Here is a 12,755-nt window from a genome sequence, read left to right on the forward strand (position 1 = left end):
GCTGCGCGGCTATCCTTCGCAGGAATGCGGGGGGGGGGGGTCGGGTGCCGCGAGGGCGGGGCAAAGATCCTCTCTCTCTCTCTCTCTCAGCGCATGATTTGCGCTGCATTGGGATGTTAGAAACTGCCAGGTTTCCTTCCTAAAATGCTTGCATAGGATTGTACTGCGCAATTGGGAAAAGTTTCCCCTTGGGTGTAAATTTTCTTTCGCTCTTTATTTTCACAAGGGAGAACCTTCATTCAATTCATTGGGGGAAAAAGGGTGGGTTGGGGCAACAGATCCAACCCCCCCCCATGCTTTCCTAGCGCTGGAGCAAAACAGAGAGATGCGCAAAATTGCCTGGGTTTGGTGGGAGGAGCCTTGATCTGCATAGCGCCCTCCCACAATGCAATAGGGAGACCTTAGAGCAATTTTTGCGAGTTTTCTCTTAAAATAAGAGTTCCACGGCAGGGTTTGGATGTCAGAAATCAGTGAAAAAGGAAGAAAAGTTATTAACCATAAGAAACAGAAGGACGCATGCAATTCACATAAATCATTGTAACCAGAACGAATTCGTTTTTAGGACCTTTAAATATGGTTTGAGCCCAAGCCTAGTTTGTGCTCGCTTCGGCAGCACATATACTAAAATTGGAACGATACAGAGAAGATTAGCATGGCCCCTGCGCAAGGATGACACGCAAATTCGTGAAGCGTTCCATATTTTGCACGCCAGGCCCGCACTGGGAACCATCTACTCTACTTTTTTTCTCTCTTCCAGGGGGTGCGAAGCCCACCTCTTGCTCACCTGGCCGAAAGGAAGGTCTTGCAACCCCTCCCAAAAAAACGAATCGAGGGGGCGATGAACCCCCTTTTTGCATTAGGGCCATGCAAGTTTCAACTCAGAGGCAGTACCCCATAAAATCCACCGCCCCAACGATGATGCTCGGCATGGATCAAGGTGGGGGCGGCCCCTTGCAAAAAAAAGAGACCCCCTCGTTTTTTGTTTTGGGGAGGGGTTGCAAGACCTTCCTTTCCGCCGGGTGAGCAAGAGGTGGGCTTTGCACCCCCTAGAAGAGAGGAAAAAAAGTATAGTACTAGTGTAGATGGTGCGGGCCTCGCGTGCAAAATATGGAACGCTTCACGAATTTGCGTGTCATCCTTGCGCAGGGGCCATGCTAATCTTCTCTGTATCGTTCCAATTTTAGTATATGTGCTGCCGAAGCGAGCACAAACACTAAGTGGTTCTCAAGAGTATATAAACCTCTTATGTGAAAATAGTTTTATGTTATGATGGCCAGTGTTTAGTTATTTGTGTTTCATCTTCTAACTGGCTTACGTTCCTTTTCTGCTAAGATACATTAAAATTCGGTTTTCAAAGAAATATACTAAGATTTTTCCCACCTACACCTTTAGCCACCTTGTGGCGGTGCACCATGGGAAACGACGTATGCAAATCGACGCCTACCCGACCTTCCCTCTGAGAGGCAGAGCGGTGGGGTCCTCGGAGCCAAAGCGTTCGTCTATTTCAACTGCCCGCTCCTCATCAACGAGCGGCTTGAATACTCCCACTTAAAAATAGACTTTTCACACAGCTGAGAGGGAACATAATTCTGTCTTGAGTGAAAGTTTTTGTCAAATTTTGTTTTTAATTGAGACGGGCCTATCAGGCACTTTGAAAGGTCAGCCATAGAGAGAGCGGGGGCAGGGCCAGGTCCCAGCAGATGGCGCAGGCGCAGAGCAAGCGGGAAAGTTGCATACGCGCTTGGTAAGGAGGGTGGACGGAAGAGTTCATTTGCTGCGGAGCCGGGGGGGGGGAGGGCAACCCCAAGAAAAGGTAAAATGGGCCGTTTTCCGCTTCTGGACCTCCTGATTTGCTGGAGGTTTCATGGATTCCTGGGGCAATTATTGCTCAGGTCTGGGTGCAAAACCAGGGGCGAAGGGCGTCTGGGTGAGCCAGAGGCTTTGCAATTAAGTATATGTACATATATTGCAATTAAATATATGTAGCTTCGGTGATCCTGCCCATCCATCTTGTCCTCTGTCGTCCCCTTCTCCTCTTGCCTTCATATTTTCCCAAAACCAGGGTCTTTTCCAGGGAGTCTTCTCTTCTCAGGAGATGTCCAAAGGACTGGAGCCTCATGCACTCAAACGTGGTTGATGGTGGAGGGGGAAGAGAGAAGGCGTTCCAGGATGGGTCTTCCTGGAGGAAGCCGGTGGCCAAACAAACGTGCTTTAAAATGGAATGACTGCAAAAACAATTGTGTTTTTTTAAAGCAGGCCTTTTGGAGCGTGTGGACTACAGATCCCATCGCCCCCAGGGTGCAGGGCGAGGGCCATGGAGCCCATCCTTGGAGAAGGTTAAAGCCCAAGTGAGCCTTCCAGATGGGTTGGAGGGAGAGCAGTTCCCATCATCCTGGAGCGTTAGCTCTTGCTGGCTGTGGCTGATGGGAGCTGTAGTCCACTCCACATCTGGGAGGGGGGGCGTTTGTAGGATGACCCATGAAAGACCAGCTCAATGGAGGCCACAGAGGAAAGGGGGCTGAGCCCAGAGGCCACTTCCTTAGAGTTCAGGCTTTGCTGCTTCAAAGCGTGAGGTTTTAAAAAACCATCTTTGAATTTAAATTTAATTTATTTAAAAAAAATTAAAATCCATTCAGGCCGAACCCTCTGCTGGTGTGGGCCTGTTTAGTTGGAAGTAATTCCTGCTCTTTTTTTTCATGGAAGGAATATTTCGGATGGTGTCACCATTTTGTCTTCCCTCTTGCCCCTAATTCCAATTAAAATAAATATAGAGGGTGTTGTTGAAAAGAGAAAAAGATGGGAAGGAACAAGGTTGCTCTCATTGCATTGTAATGTCACAGAACTTTTCCTAATTTGGGGGCTTATGGGGGCAGTGGACTCTCCCCCTCATCATCCCTAGCCCTAGGATGATGGGAGCTGGAGGCCAACCTATCCAGGTTTCGGAGACGGCTGGTTTAGACACCTTATCGCCCCATTGCTTCCCTTAGGATCGGATGCAGTGTCTCCCAGCGGCCGCCCACCACTTTCTGCAGGCATCCATCATCCTCAGCCATCCAGCGGCTGACCCTCTTGGGGAAGAGGATTTGCCGCCATGGACCTGGCCTACGTCTGCGAGTGGGAGAAGCGGTCGAAGAGCAGTCACTGCCCGTCCATGCCCCTGGTCTGCGCCTGGTCCTGCCGCAACCTGATCGCTTTCACCACTGATCTCAAAAACGAGGAGGAAAAAGGTAAAAACGGGCTCCGCTCTTCACGTTCCTTTGTCCAAACAGAGCAGAGAGTCTTGTAACAATTTGACTATGGCATGTTCTTCTGACTGAAGCCTTCTGGAGGAGCAAGAAAGGAAGACCACCCAAGCTTATGCCAGATTAAACTCTGTCATCTTCCAGATCCCACATGACTGTTTTATCAGTTTGGCAACAGACTTAACACAGCTGTGTCCTGGAAATGTTTAATAATCATCTCTTCTCTGTCTGTCTTTTATGAGGTGTTGATCCTCATTGCAAAGTCGGTTAGCAAGTTGTTTGAATAAATAAGGAGCCCCTCCCCAAATTCGGTCTCCATGTACAGGGGCAGTCTACCCCAGTGTCATCAGTTAGTTGTGTCTCCATGCCCTCCTTTGGACGGTTTGATCCCAGGGAGAAAAGGCCTTCTTAAGTTTAAAGGGGGTATCGCTGTGTTCACTTACTGGCATTTTCTACATTGCCTCATAACTCAATCGCACTTTAATGTTACAGTTCCCTTCCATTGTGTTTTAACGTGATGACTTTAAATGGCTTATTTCCTGCCAGTGGCGTTAAACTTTGTTGGCCACCTCTTTGAGTCCCAGTTGCAGGAGAATGGCAGGAAATAAAATAAAATCAAATACCTACGAATGCTGGGTTGGTGCCTCGTTTGCCACGGCCTGTTTTCTCCTGTCGGGAGAGACTCTGGGTTTGTCATTTTGCTCTTCTCTCTTCCCTCTCTTTCTCTGCAACAGACCTGACCCACCTCATCCACATTTTGGACACGGAGCACCCCTGGGACGTCTATTCCATCAATTCGGGACACGTTGAAATCATCACCTGCTTGGAATGGGACCAGTCAGGTAGGGAGCCGTTCTGTTGTCTTTGTGCGACAGTGCCTTTCTCTCCCCCCCCCCCGCCCAGTCTTGTGGAGAGCCTCAGTTTCCACAAAGAGGCCCGAATAAAAAGCAGAGAAGGAAAGGGGTCGTTTCACCCCCTCCCCTGCCCGGCCGTGTCAGCGCCTGACCTCCCCTTCCCTCTCCAGGCTCCCGGCTGCTCTCGGCCGATGCCGACGGGCAGATCAAGTGCTGGAGCATGGTGGAGCACCTGGCCAACAGCTGGGAGAGCGCCGTGGGCAGCGCCGTGGAGGGGGACCCGGTCGTGGCTCTCACGTGGCTCCACAACGGGGTGAAGCTGGCTTTGCATGTCGAGAAGGTAGGAAAAGACCTTCTGGGCTGGGAGGCTGACTTTAAAAGAGGGCTAGTCCGGACGTCTGTTGATCTGTTGGTCCGTTTTTATGAATTAATTGTGTTTGTTCACTGTTAGTTAATTGTACACACACACACACACACCCCTTGCCCCTTCATCTCTCCAGCTCTCCTCCCGCTCCGTCTGCATAAGAGCCCTGCGAGGCGGGCCAGAGGTGGTTAATCAATTTAGAACTCGGCTCAACAAATAAGGCCTGTCTTTTCGTGACCGTTTGTTTTAAGAAAAAGGAGGGTAGTGTTTCTCATCTGTTCCTCCCCATCTCTGTGGGATCACTCCGGCCTCCTTCCGTTCCCAGTCTGGAGCCCCGAATTTTGGGGAGAAGTTTTCGCGGGTCAAGTTCTCGCCGTCATTGACCGTCTTCGGCGGGAAGCCCATGGAAGGCTGGATCGCCGTCACCATCAGCGGCCTGGTCACCGTCTCGTTGCTGAAGCCCAACGGGCAGGTGCTGACGGCCGTGGAGCACCTCTGCCGCCTGCGCTGTCGGGTGGCCCTGGCCGACATCGCCTTCACAGGCGGGGGCAACATCGTGGTGGCCACCTCCGACGGCAGCAGCGCCTCCCCGGTCCAGTTCTACAAGGTCTGCGTCAGCGTCGTGAACGAGAAGTGCAAGATCGACACCGAGATCCTGCCGTCCCTCTTCATGCGCTGCACCACGGACCCGATCCGGAAGGACAAGTACTTGGCTATCACCCACCTGAAGTTCCTTGCGCGGGACATGTCCGAGCAGGCAAGTCCACCCCTTTTCCAGTCTTGCACTCTATAACTGTTTATTCCTTTGTTCATTTACTGTAGGACCCCTGCATCTGTGGGGGATCAGTTCCAAGCCCCCCCTGTGGATGTCGAAAACTGCAGATAATAGTGAACCCTGTGCATAGCATTGTCTCTGGTGCCACCTAGTGGCCAGTTCTGGTAACTACATCTATAGAAATATGTATTTCTAGGATTTTTCTCTTAATATGCTTAATATTTTGAGGCCGTGAAGAAGTGAATCAGCAGATACTGATCCTGTGGATACAGTGGTCCTACTGTATTTTCTGCTCCAGACAAGCTGGGCATAGTCCAGAGGGACTTTGGCTAAGGAAGGTTTTTTTGAAGGGGGCGGTATTGTTCTATAATGAAATTAAACCAAGGTCCTGGCTTTCCACCCCCCAGATGTTGCTCTGCGCCTCTAACCAGAACAACAGCATCGTGGAGTGTTGGTCTCTCCGGAAAGAAGGCTTACCCGTCAACAACATATTCCAGCAGATTTCGCCGACTGGTGAGTGTGGGAGGTAGCTGGCACTGCCTTTTTTTGAGAGAGAAAGGACACACACCCCCCCCCCCCAAAAAAAAGACCCAGAAAGAAACACACACACACACACACACACAGTTCTTACTGTGCCTGCACTTTCTGTATTTAACCTTAAAGTGTGGTTTTGTTTTTTTTTTTCCTTTAAATTTTGGGAAGAAATTTCAATTTTGCTTATTCATTTATAAGTTCAACTCACATCTTCCCCCGTTCTGGCAGGAAGTGGGAATTCTTGGCCTTTCTCCTGCCCTCTCTCACCATAGCATTGTGTCAGGGTGAGATTTAGGGCCAGCCCAAGCTCACCCCGTGTGTTTCGGGACTGGGTTCAGAGATTTGAACCTAAGGTTGGCTTAGGCTAAGTGGTACCCCAGGGCGAGAACCCAGAGGCAGGAGCCCCTCCCTGAATATCGCGCTTCCTTTTATGAAACTCATGTTGGGTTCCTGGAAATATATGTTCTCCTTTAAACAGGGCCTCTGCACACCTTGTCTTTAGAAGGTGGCAATTAAAAGGTTTTATAACTGGATCTCGGGCTGGGAGTTCGAATTCGCCATGGGGCCTCCTTGAGAGGGGCTCAATCCATAGGGTCCCTTCCAGCTCTGCTATTTGAGGATGATGATCAAGACTATGTTCTGGAGGCGTGCAAAGCCACTGAGAGTCCAGGGGTGCCTTTAGCCTCCCTGAGACACACACACACACACCCTGCCCAAAGCAGAAGTTGGTGGCTGGGTGGCCTAGTGGTTAAGAAGCAGCTGTCACTTGTTCATCAAGTTCTGACTTCCAGCTGCTTTAAAATTCCTCTTACACTTGCCTTCCCTCCCCCCAACCCCCCCCCCCCCCGCTCTCGGTTCCCTCTCGGGTTCTTTTTAAGGAGAATAAAAACATTTTAAATTGAAATGAAATGAAATGAATGAATGGCTATTTACCGTAATGCCTCTGAAATGACAGCCATTTCGTTGACGCAGGAAAGAGACAAAAGCGTGCGCGCACAGACTCGCTCACACAAAAGGGGAGCGTTTTAATTGACGTTTCCACCATTTTTAATTGTGGAAAGCCACTTTAACTCCCGCTGCTCCTAGGGAACAGGGCGCCCCGAACACTCCCCTCCCCCCCCCGGGGGAACAACTTAATTGAACACCTTACCTGTTTTTGTCCCTAATGAACTATTTGGCAAAGACTTAAATTGGCTCGCCACCTGTGCAGCGCAGATGGCTTTTTAATGGAGGGTTGTTTTGACCCTGACAACGTGTAGATCCATTTGTGTGTTTGTGTGTGTGTTTGTGAGAGAGCAAGCCGCAGGGTGAGGCTTGGAAGGTGTCTCTGCATGTCTGTCCCACTCTTTGGGCTTCGTCTCTTTGTCTTAACGGCCGTGTCTCCCCTCTTCTTCCTCTTCCTCCTCCTCAGTTGGGGACAAGCCCCCCATGATCCTGAAGTGGCGCATCCTCTCGGCCACCAACGACCTGGACCGGGTGTCGGCCGTGGCCCTCCCCAAGCTACCCATTTCCTTGACCAGCACCGACCTGAAAGTGGCTAACGACACCAAGTTCTTCCCGGGCTTGGGTGAGGAGGGCCGCTGGCGGGCTGTACCCTTTGGCCCATCTCTCTCTTTGCTCCTGGTAGGGAGGGGGGCTGTTGGAACACACGTCCCGTCTTCCCCTGCCCTTTCCTGCCTCCTTCAGACGGATGGGACTTGTTAAGACGGATGGGCTGCATTTTCGTACAGTAGGGCCCCTTTATCCGCGAGGGATCGGTTCCAAGCCCTCCCCCTGTGGATATTGAAAACACAGATACAGTACAGTAATAACAAACGCTATACATCACATGGTCTCCGGCTCCTTCTAGTGGTCAGTTCTGGTAACTTTGACTTTAGTAATACACATTTATGGGATTTTTCGTTTAGCATTTTTAATATTCTCAGACCGTGGAGAAGTGAATCAGCGGATACTGATCCCGCAGATAAGGGGGTCTTGCTGTATTTCACCCTATATTGGCTAACACCTGCTCTCCATGTATGTTTCCCACTGGGACAGTCCTCCCCACTTCTCTCTCACCCTCTCTCTCTCTCTCTTTTTCGGGGTCCCAGGTCTTGCTCTGGCCTTCCACGACGGCAGCATCCAGATCATCCACCGCCTCTCCCTCCAGGCCATGGCTGTCTTCTACGGGGCCTCCTCCCAGCGCTCGGGGGACGAGCCGGCCATCAAGAGGCGTCCCGGTGGCCCCCAAGTCCACTTCAAAGCCCTGCAGATGTCCTGGACCTCCTTGGCCCTGGTGGGGATCGACAGCCACGGAAAGGTGCGTGTCGGAAAGCCCAGGAAGGGCATGTGTGTGTGTGTGTGGAGTGACCCTGAAAAGGGAAACAAGCTGCCTAAAAACAGCCGGGGTGGTGGAGAGTAACCATTTCCCCAAGGGGAGCCCAGTTATCACAGTGGCTCCTGAGCACACACACACACACACACACTCTCAATGCCCGGCTCTCCTGCAGCTCAGCATGCTCCGGATCTCGCCCTCCATGGGCCACATCCTGGACGTCAACATCTCGCTCCGCCACCTGCTGTTCCTGCTGGAGTACTGCATGGTGACCGGCTACGACTGGTGGGACATCCTCCTCCACGTCCAGCCCGGGATGGTCCAGAACCTGGTGGAGAAACTCCACGAGGAGTACATGCGTCAGAATGCGGCCCTGCAGCAGGTGGGGCGCCCCCCCTCCCCCCTGTGTGGTTGCATCCTGCTGGCCCCAGTTCCCTCCCTTATTTTTTGTGGACTGCCGTGGCTCTTCCAGCCACTTTTTCATTGGTGGTGGTGGGGATATTTATTGCACTTGCCTTTTAGATATTGCCCTTTTGGGTCCTTTTTTAAGGAGAAGGTGGGGAAGCAAAGGTATTTGAAGCCAGCCCAATCCCCATCCCGTCTTCTCTCGGCGCCCAGGTCCTCTCCACCCGCATCATCGCCATGAAGGCCTCGCTCTGCAAGCTCTCCTCGGCCACGGTGGCCCGCGTCTGCGACTACCACGCCAAACTCTTCCTCAGCGCCATCAGCTGCACCCTCAAGTCGCTGCTCCGACCTCCCGTCCTCAACACCCCGGATAAAAGCCCCGGCGACCGGCTGACCGAGATCTGCTCCAAGATCACGGACGTGGGTGGGTTTGGAGGCCGCCGGACGACCGGGACCCGTCCGGGATTCGTTCTGGATTCCCTGCCTGAATGGCGGTCTCTTCCCGATAGATGATGGACTGGCCCCGGGGGAGCACTCTGGGAGGTTGGCTCACGACAGGGGTGGATTTTTGAATTCTGGCGAGTTCGGTTACGTCTCCTGCCCAGATCCAGAGCTCCCCACCTGCCATTGTGGGGGGGGGGAGAGTGGGCTGTGGCAGGGAAGGGGGGCGCTCCGTGCCAATTTTTGCTCCTCTCTTCCTTCTAGATATTGACAAAGTGATGATCAACCTGAAGACTGAGGAGTTTGTGTTGGAGATGACCACCCTGCAGTCTCTCCAGCAGCTCATCCAGTGGGTCGGCGATTTCGTCCTCTACCTGCTGGCGAGCCTCCCGAATCAGGTGAAGTCTACCGGGATGCTTCCCTCTCCTTCTTGCCCATGTACAGAATGGCACGGCAGGCCTTCTGAGAGGGATTCTCTCCCCCCCCCCCACAATGGATCACGGCTTCATTGAGGTGGTTCACTTTTTCCTACGAATATTAGGGCTCCCTGAGGGCTCGTGCAATGAGGGGGGTTCATCATTTGCTGCCTGCGAGGCAGCCCTTCGGGACTCGCGTCTCCTCTTTTCTCCCGCTCCTCCCCTAGGGATCCGGCCCCGTCCGCCCCGGTCACAGCTTCCTGCGTGACGGGGCTGCCCTGAGCATGCTGCGGGAGCTGATGGTCATGATCCGCATCTGGGGCCTGCTGAAGCCCAGCTGCCTCCCCATCTACACGGCCACCTCCGACACCCAGGACAGCATGTCTCTCCTCTTCCGGCTCCTCACCAAGCTGTGGATCTGCTGTGAGTCCTTTGAGGTCCCGCGGGTGTCAGGATTGGGGCCAAGGGTGCTGCTGGGAGGGAGCGGTAAAATAACCCCCCACCCCACCCCCGTTTTCAGGGGCCGGTTGACTCTCCACAGCTTGTCTGGTCCAGAATCTTGGGGTCATTCCCGTCTCTGGATTGGACTCTTTATATTTGCTTGCTTGCTCGTTTATTTTTGTCCCACTTTTTCCTTTTGAATTTGTTCACCTCTGTGTCGTGCGCTCAGAATTCTGAAACAATCTGTTTGCAAAGGAAGGACGTTATCCCTAATTAGTGAATGTTTCCAGTAGGAGGACATTAATAGCAGGAATTTAACTTGGAATTTGCTGAACTTTTTTTAAAAAAACTTACTTGTTGCTTTTAATTTGAGGCATTCTTTAAAAAGAGTTATTTCGTGTCATCGAGTCACCTCCTGCTTACAGAAACCCTATGTATGGGTGATCTCCGAGAGGTCTCTTGCTTCCCCCCCCCCGCCCTGAGAGTCTCCTCTTCCAGCACTATCTCTTGTTCCATTTTGCCCTGTCCCAGCCCTTTAGTCACCTTTGACTCATGGCAACCCTGTGAATGAGCCACCTCCGAAAGGTCCTGTCAGCTCCTGCTCAGCTCCTGCAAACTCAAAAGCCTGTGGCTTCCTTTAAGGAGTCGGTCCATCTCGTATTGGGTCTTCCTCTTTTCCTGCTGCCTTCTACCTCAGAAATTAGGAATTAAAAAAACCACACACGGCTGCTTTAACTGCTTTCTCTTTGCTGATTTCCTGATGGGGTGCTGGCACTGATGCTGCTCAGCCCAAGCACCGGCCACCTTCCTCTGCCTAAAAGCCTCTTCTCCTTTCCTTTCCAACCCCTCCTGCCCCCCCCCAAAAGGCCGTGACGAGAACCACCCGAGCGAGCCGGACGACGCCCTGATGGACGAATGCTGCCTCCTGCCCAGCCAGCTGCTCATCCCGAACCTTGACTGGCTGCCCGTCAATGACGCCATCATGTGCAAACTCCAGAACAAGCAGCCGGTTCGGCTCCAGTTCGGGAAGCCCCCCGCCCTGGCCGGGCACGCCGCTTCGCTCCAGCTGGATGCCTTCGCCAGGTAGGCCATTTGGGGAGGGTCTCCGGCCAAGGCGGGGGAGGGGGGGTCTCAGAAAATTGGGTCGCAGAGCCCCCCCTTCCCAGCGCCAGGGGCCATGTTTCATGACACCCCCTTTCACTCCAGGGCCCCTGGGCAGCCCAAGATCGACCATCTGAGGCGGATCTACCTGGGCACGTATCCCACGGAGGAATGCAAATCCTGCACCAGGTGATTAGCCTTCCCTTCGTTACAGTTCCACCCCCCCTCCCGTCCCCTCCCCTCCCGTCCCCACTTCTCTAAGGAGCTTCAAGGCGTCCTCTGTGGTTTTGCTGCCCCACCTCTTTGAGCCCACACGACAGCCCTGCGAGGTAGTCCTTGGTGAGCTGGAGGGAGAGAAAGGCTTCCCCCAGGTGGCCCTACTGATGTCACGGCCAAGATTTGGACACAAACATAGGTCTGGCGCTCTAACCACTATGCCGCACCACCAAGGCCCGTTAAAATCCGAGCCCCTACATACAGTAGGACCCCCGTGTCTACAGGGGATGGATTTCAAGACCGCTGAAAGACGCAGATTGTAGCAAAGGCTGTTTTAATAACAAACACTATCCATACAGTGGTCTCTGGCTCTCTCTAGTGACCGGTTCTGGTAATGTCATCTTTAGAAATCTATATTTCTAGGATTTTCCCTTTAATAATTTTTTTCAGACCGTGGATAAGGGGCTCAGCAGATACTGATCCTGCAGATATGGGGGGACCTGCTGTATTTTAACCAAAGGATAATAATAAAATATTCAGCAAGTTCTCTACTGCTAGGGGCCCCTCAAAACCCAAACTCTAGGATTGGAGTGTGCATTTTTTCAAAATATATGTGTGTGTGAGAGAGAGAGAGGGAGGGAGATCCTAGGGACTGGATTGGGGGGGTAGCAGGTAAATTGAGCCCTGAGGCTGCTCCCCCGTACACCTCCACCCTCCCCACAAGCAGATGGGGGAATGGATCGGGGCTGGGGCTCCTCTAGGCGTCACTGTCTCTTCCCCCCCCCCCTCCAGGTGCGGCTGTGTCACGATGCTGCGCTCCCCGAACAAGGCCACGGCCGTGAAGCAGTGGGAACAGCGCTGGATCAAGACCTGCCTCTGTGGAGGGCTGTGGAAGCGAATGCCCCTGGGCTACTCATGAGCAGGGTGCGCACACCCCCTATAGCTGCGGAGGAGGGAAGAAGAGGCGGGCGGGCAGGCAAGCAGGCCCTTTGGCCCACCAAGGGGGGGCACAGAAGAAGCTTCCCAAGGAACAGAAACGCTGGGATTCCCAGATGGCTTCAGACATGAACGAAGGAAATTTAGAAACACTGTTCCACTGCCAGTCTTTATCGTGGTGGTGTTTGTGTGTGTGCCTTCACCAGCTATCACTTGACTACAACTCCCGTCATCCCCAGGCAGCCTAGTGAGGGATGATGGAATTTGCCAGTTCTGGCAACTTCATCCTTCGAAAAGCCTATTTCTGCGCATTTTTCTTTTAATATTGTCAGACTGTGGATGTCAATCCACGGATACTGGTCCCGTGGATACAGGGGTCCCACAGCACACACCTTTGATGCCTGGTGAACTCAGAGACTGGCTATTTGCTCAATTCGAATCACCAATGATCCCTTCAACCCTGTGATGACAGAAGCAGGAGCCACGAAGGATTCATTGTGGATCCTAAACATAGACTCAGCTTCTTGGGCGGGCGTGTGAAATTACGAGCTGGACCAGACTGTGCATTTGCTTCTCGGCAGTCCACCCGTCGGCTGTCACTCTGCTGTTTTTTATTTCTTTCCCAGAGACTTCACGAGCCCATGGGTGTGGAAACTTCATCCCACCTTTGAAAAACTTTTTTTTTTAAAAAAAAGGAAAAAGCTCCTTAAAACACA

General features: G+C 52.5%; 1 protein-coding gene and 2 non-coding genes across 5 annotated transcripts; 2 read left to right on the top strand and 1 right to left on the bottom strand.

The window, feature by feature from the left end:
- Positions 1-597: 597 nt before the first annotated feature.
- Positions 598-704, top strand: LOC140701808 (U6 spliceosomal RNA). Its single transcript, XR_012080788.1, has one exon. It is a non-coding gene; the product is annotated as a U6 spliceosomal RNA (small nuclear RNA).
- Positions 705-1,101: 397 nt separating this feature from the next.
- Positions 1,102-1,208, bottom strand: LOC140701809 (U6 spliceosomal RNA). The gene has a single exon (XR_012080789.1). It is a non-coding gene; the product is annotated as a U6 spliceosomal RNA (small nuclear RNA).
- A 309-nt stretch (positions 1,209-1,517) lies between these two features.
- MED16 (mediator complex subunit 16) lies at positions 1,518-12,719 on the top strand. 3 transcript variants are annotated; one of them, XM_072977823.2, is made up of 15 exons: positions 1,518-1,927; positions 2,988-3,227; positions 3,977-4,084; positions 4,267-4,436; positions 4,786-5,217; positions 5,643-5,748; positions 7,181-7,336; positions 7,860-8,068; positions 8,259-8,465; positions 8,702-8,912; positions 9,194-9,327; positions 9,573-9,768; positions 10,653-10,869; positions 10,993-11,076; positions 11,896-12,719. In XM_072977823.2, the coding sequence occupies exons 2-15, from the start codon at positions 3,092-3,094 to the stop codon at positions 12,020-12,022; spliced, it is 2,493 nt and encodes an 830-aa protein (XP_072833924.2). In that variant the 5' UTR covers positions 1,518-1,927; positions 2,988-3,091; the 3' UTR covers positions 12,023-12,719. The 3 variants fall into 3 exon arrangements, with proteins under 3 accessions (XP_072833924.2, XP_072833925.2, XP_072833923.2); XM_072977824.2 differs by having other exon boundaries at positions 1,518-1,744; XM_072977822.2 differs by having other exon boundaries at positions 1,710-1,813.
- Positions 12,720-12,755: the final 36 nt, after the last annotated feature.

Source organism: Pogona vitticeps, chromosome 7 (genome assembly GCF_051106095.1).
Source record: "Pogona vitticeps strain Pit_001003342236 chromosome 7, PviZW2.1, whole genome shotgun sequence".
Taxonomy (NCBI): Eukaryota; Metazoa; Chordata; class Lepidosauria; order Squamata; family Agamidae; genus Pogona; species Pogona vitticeps.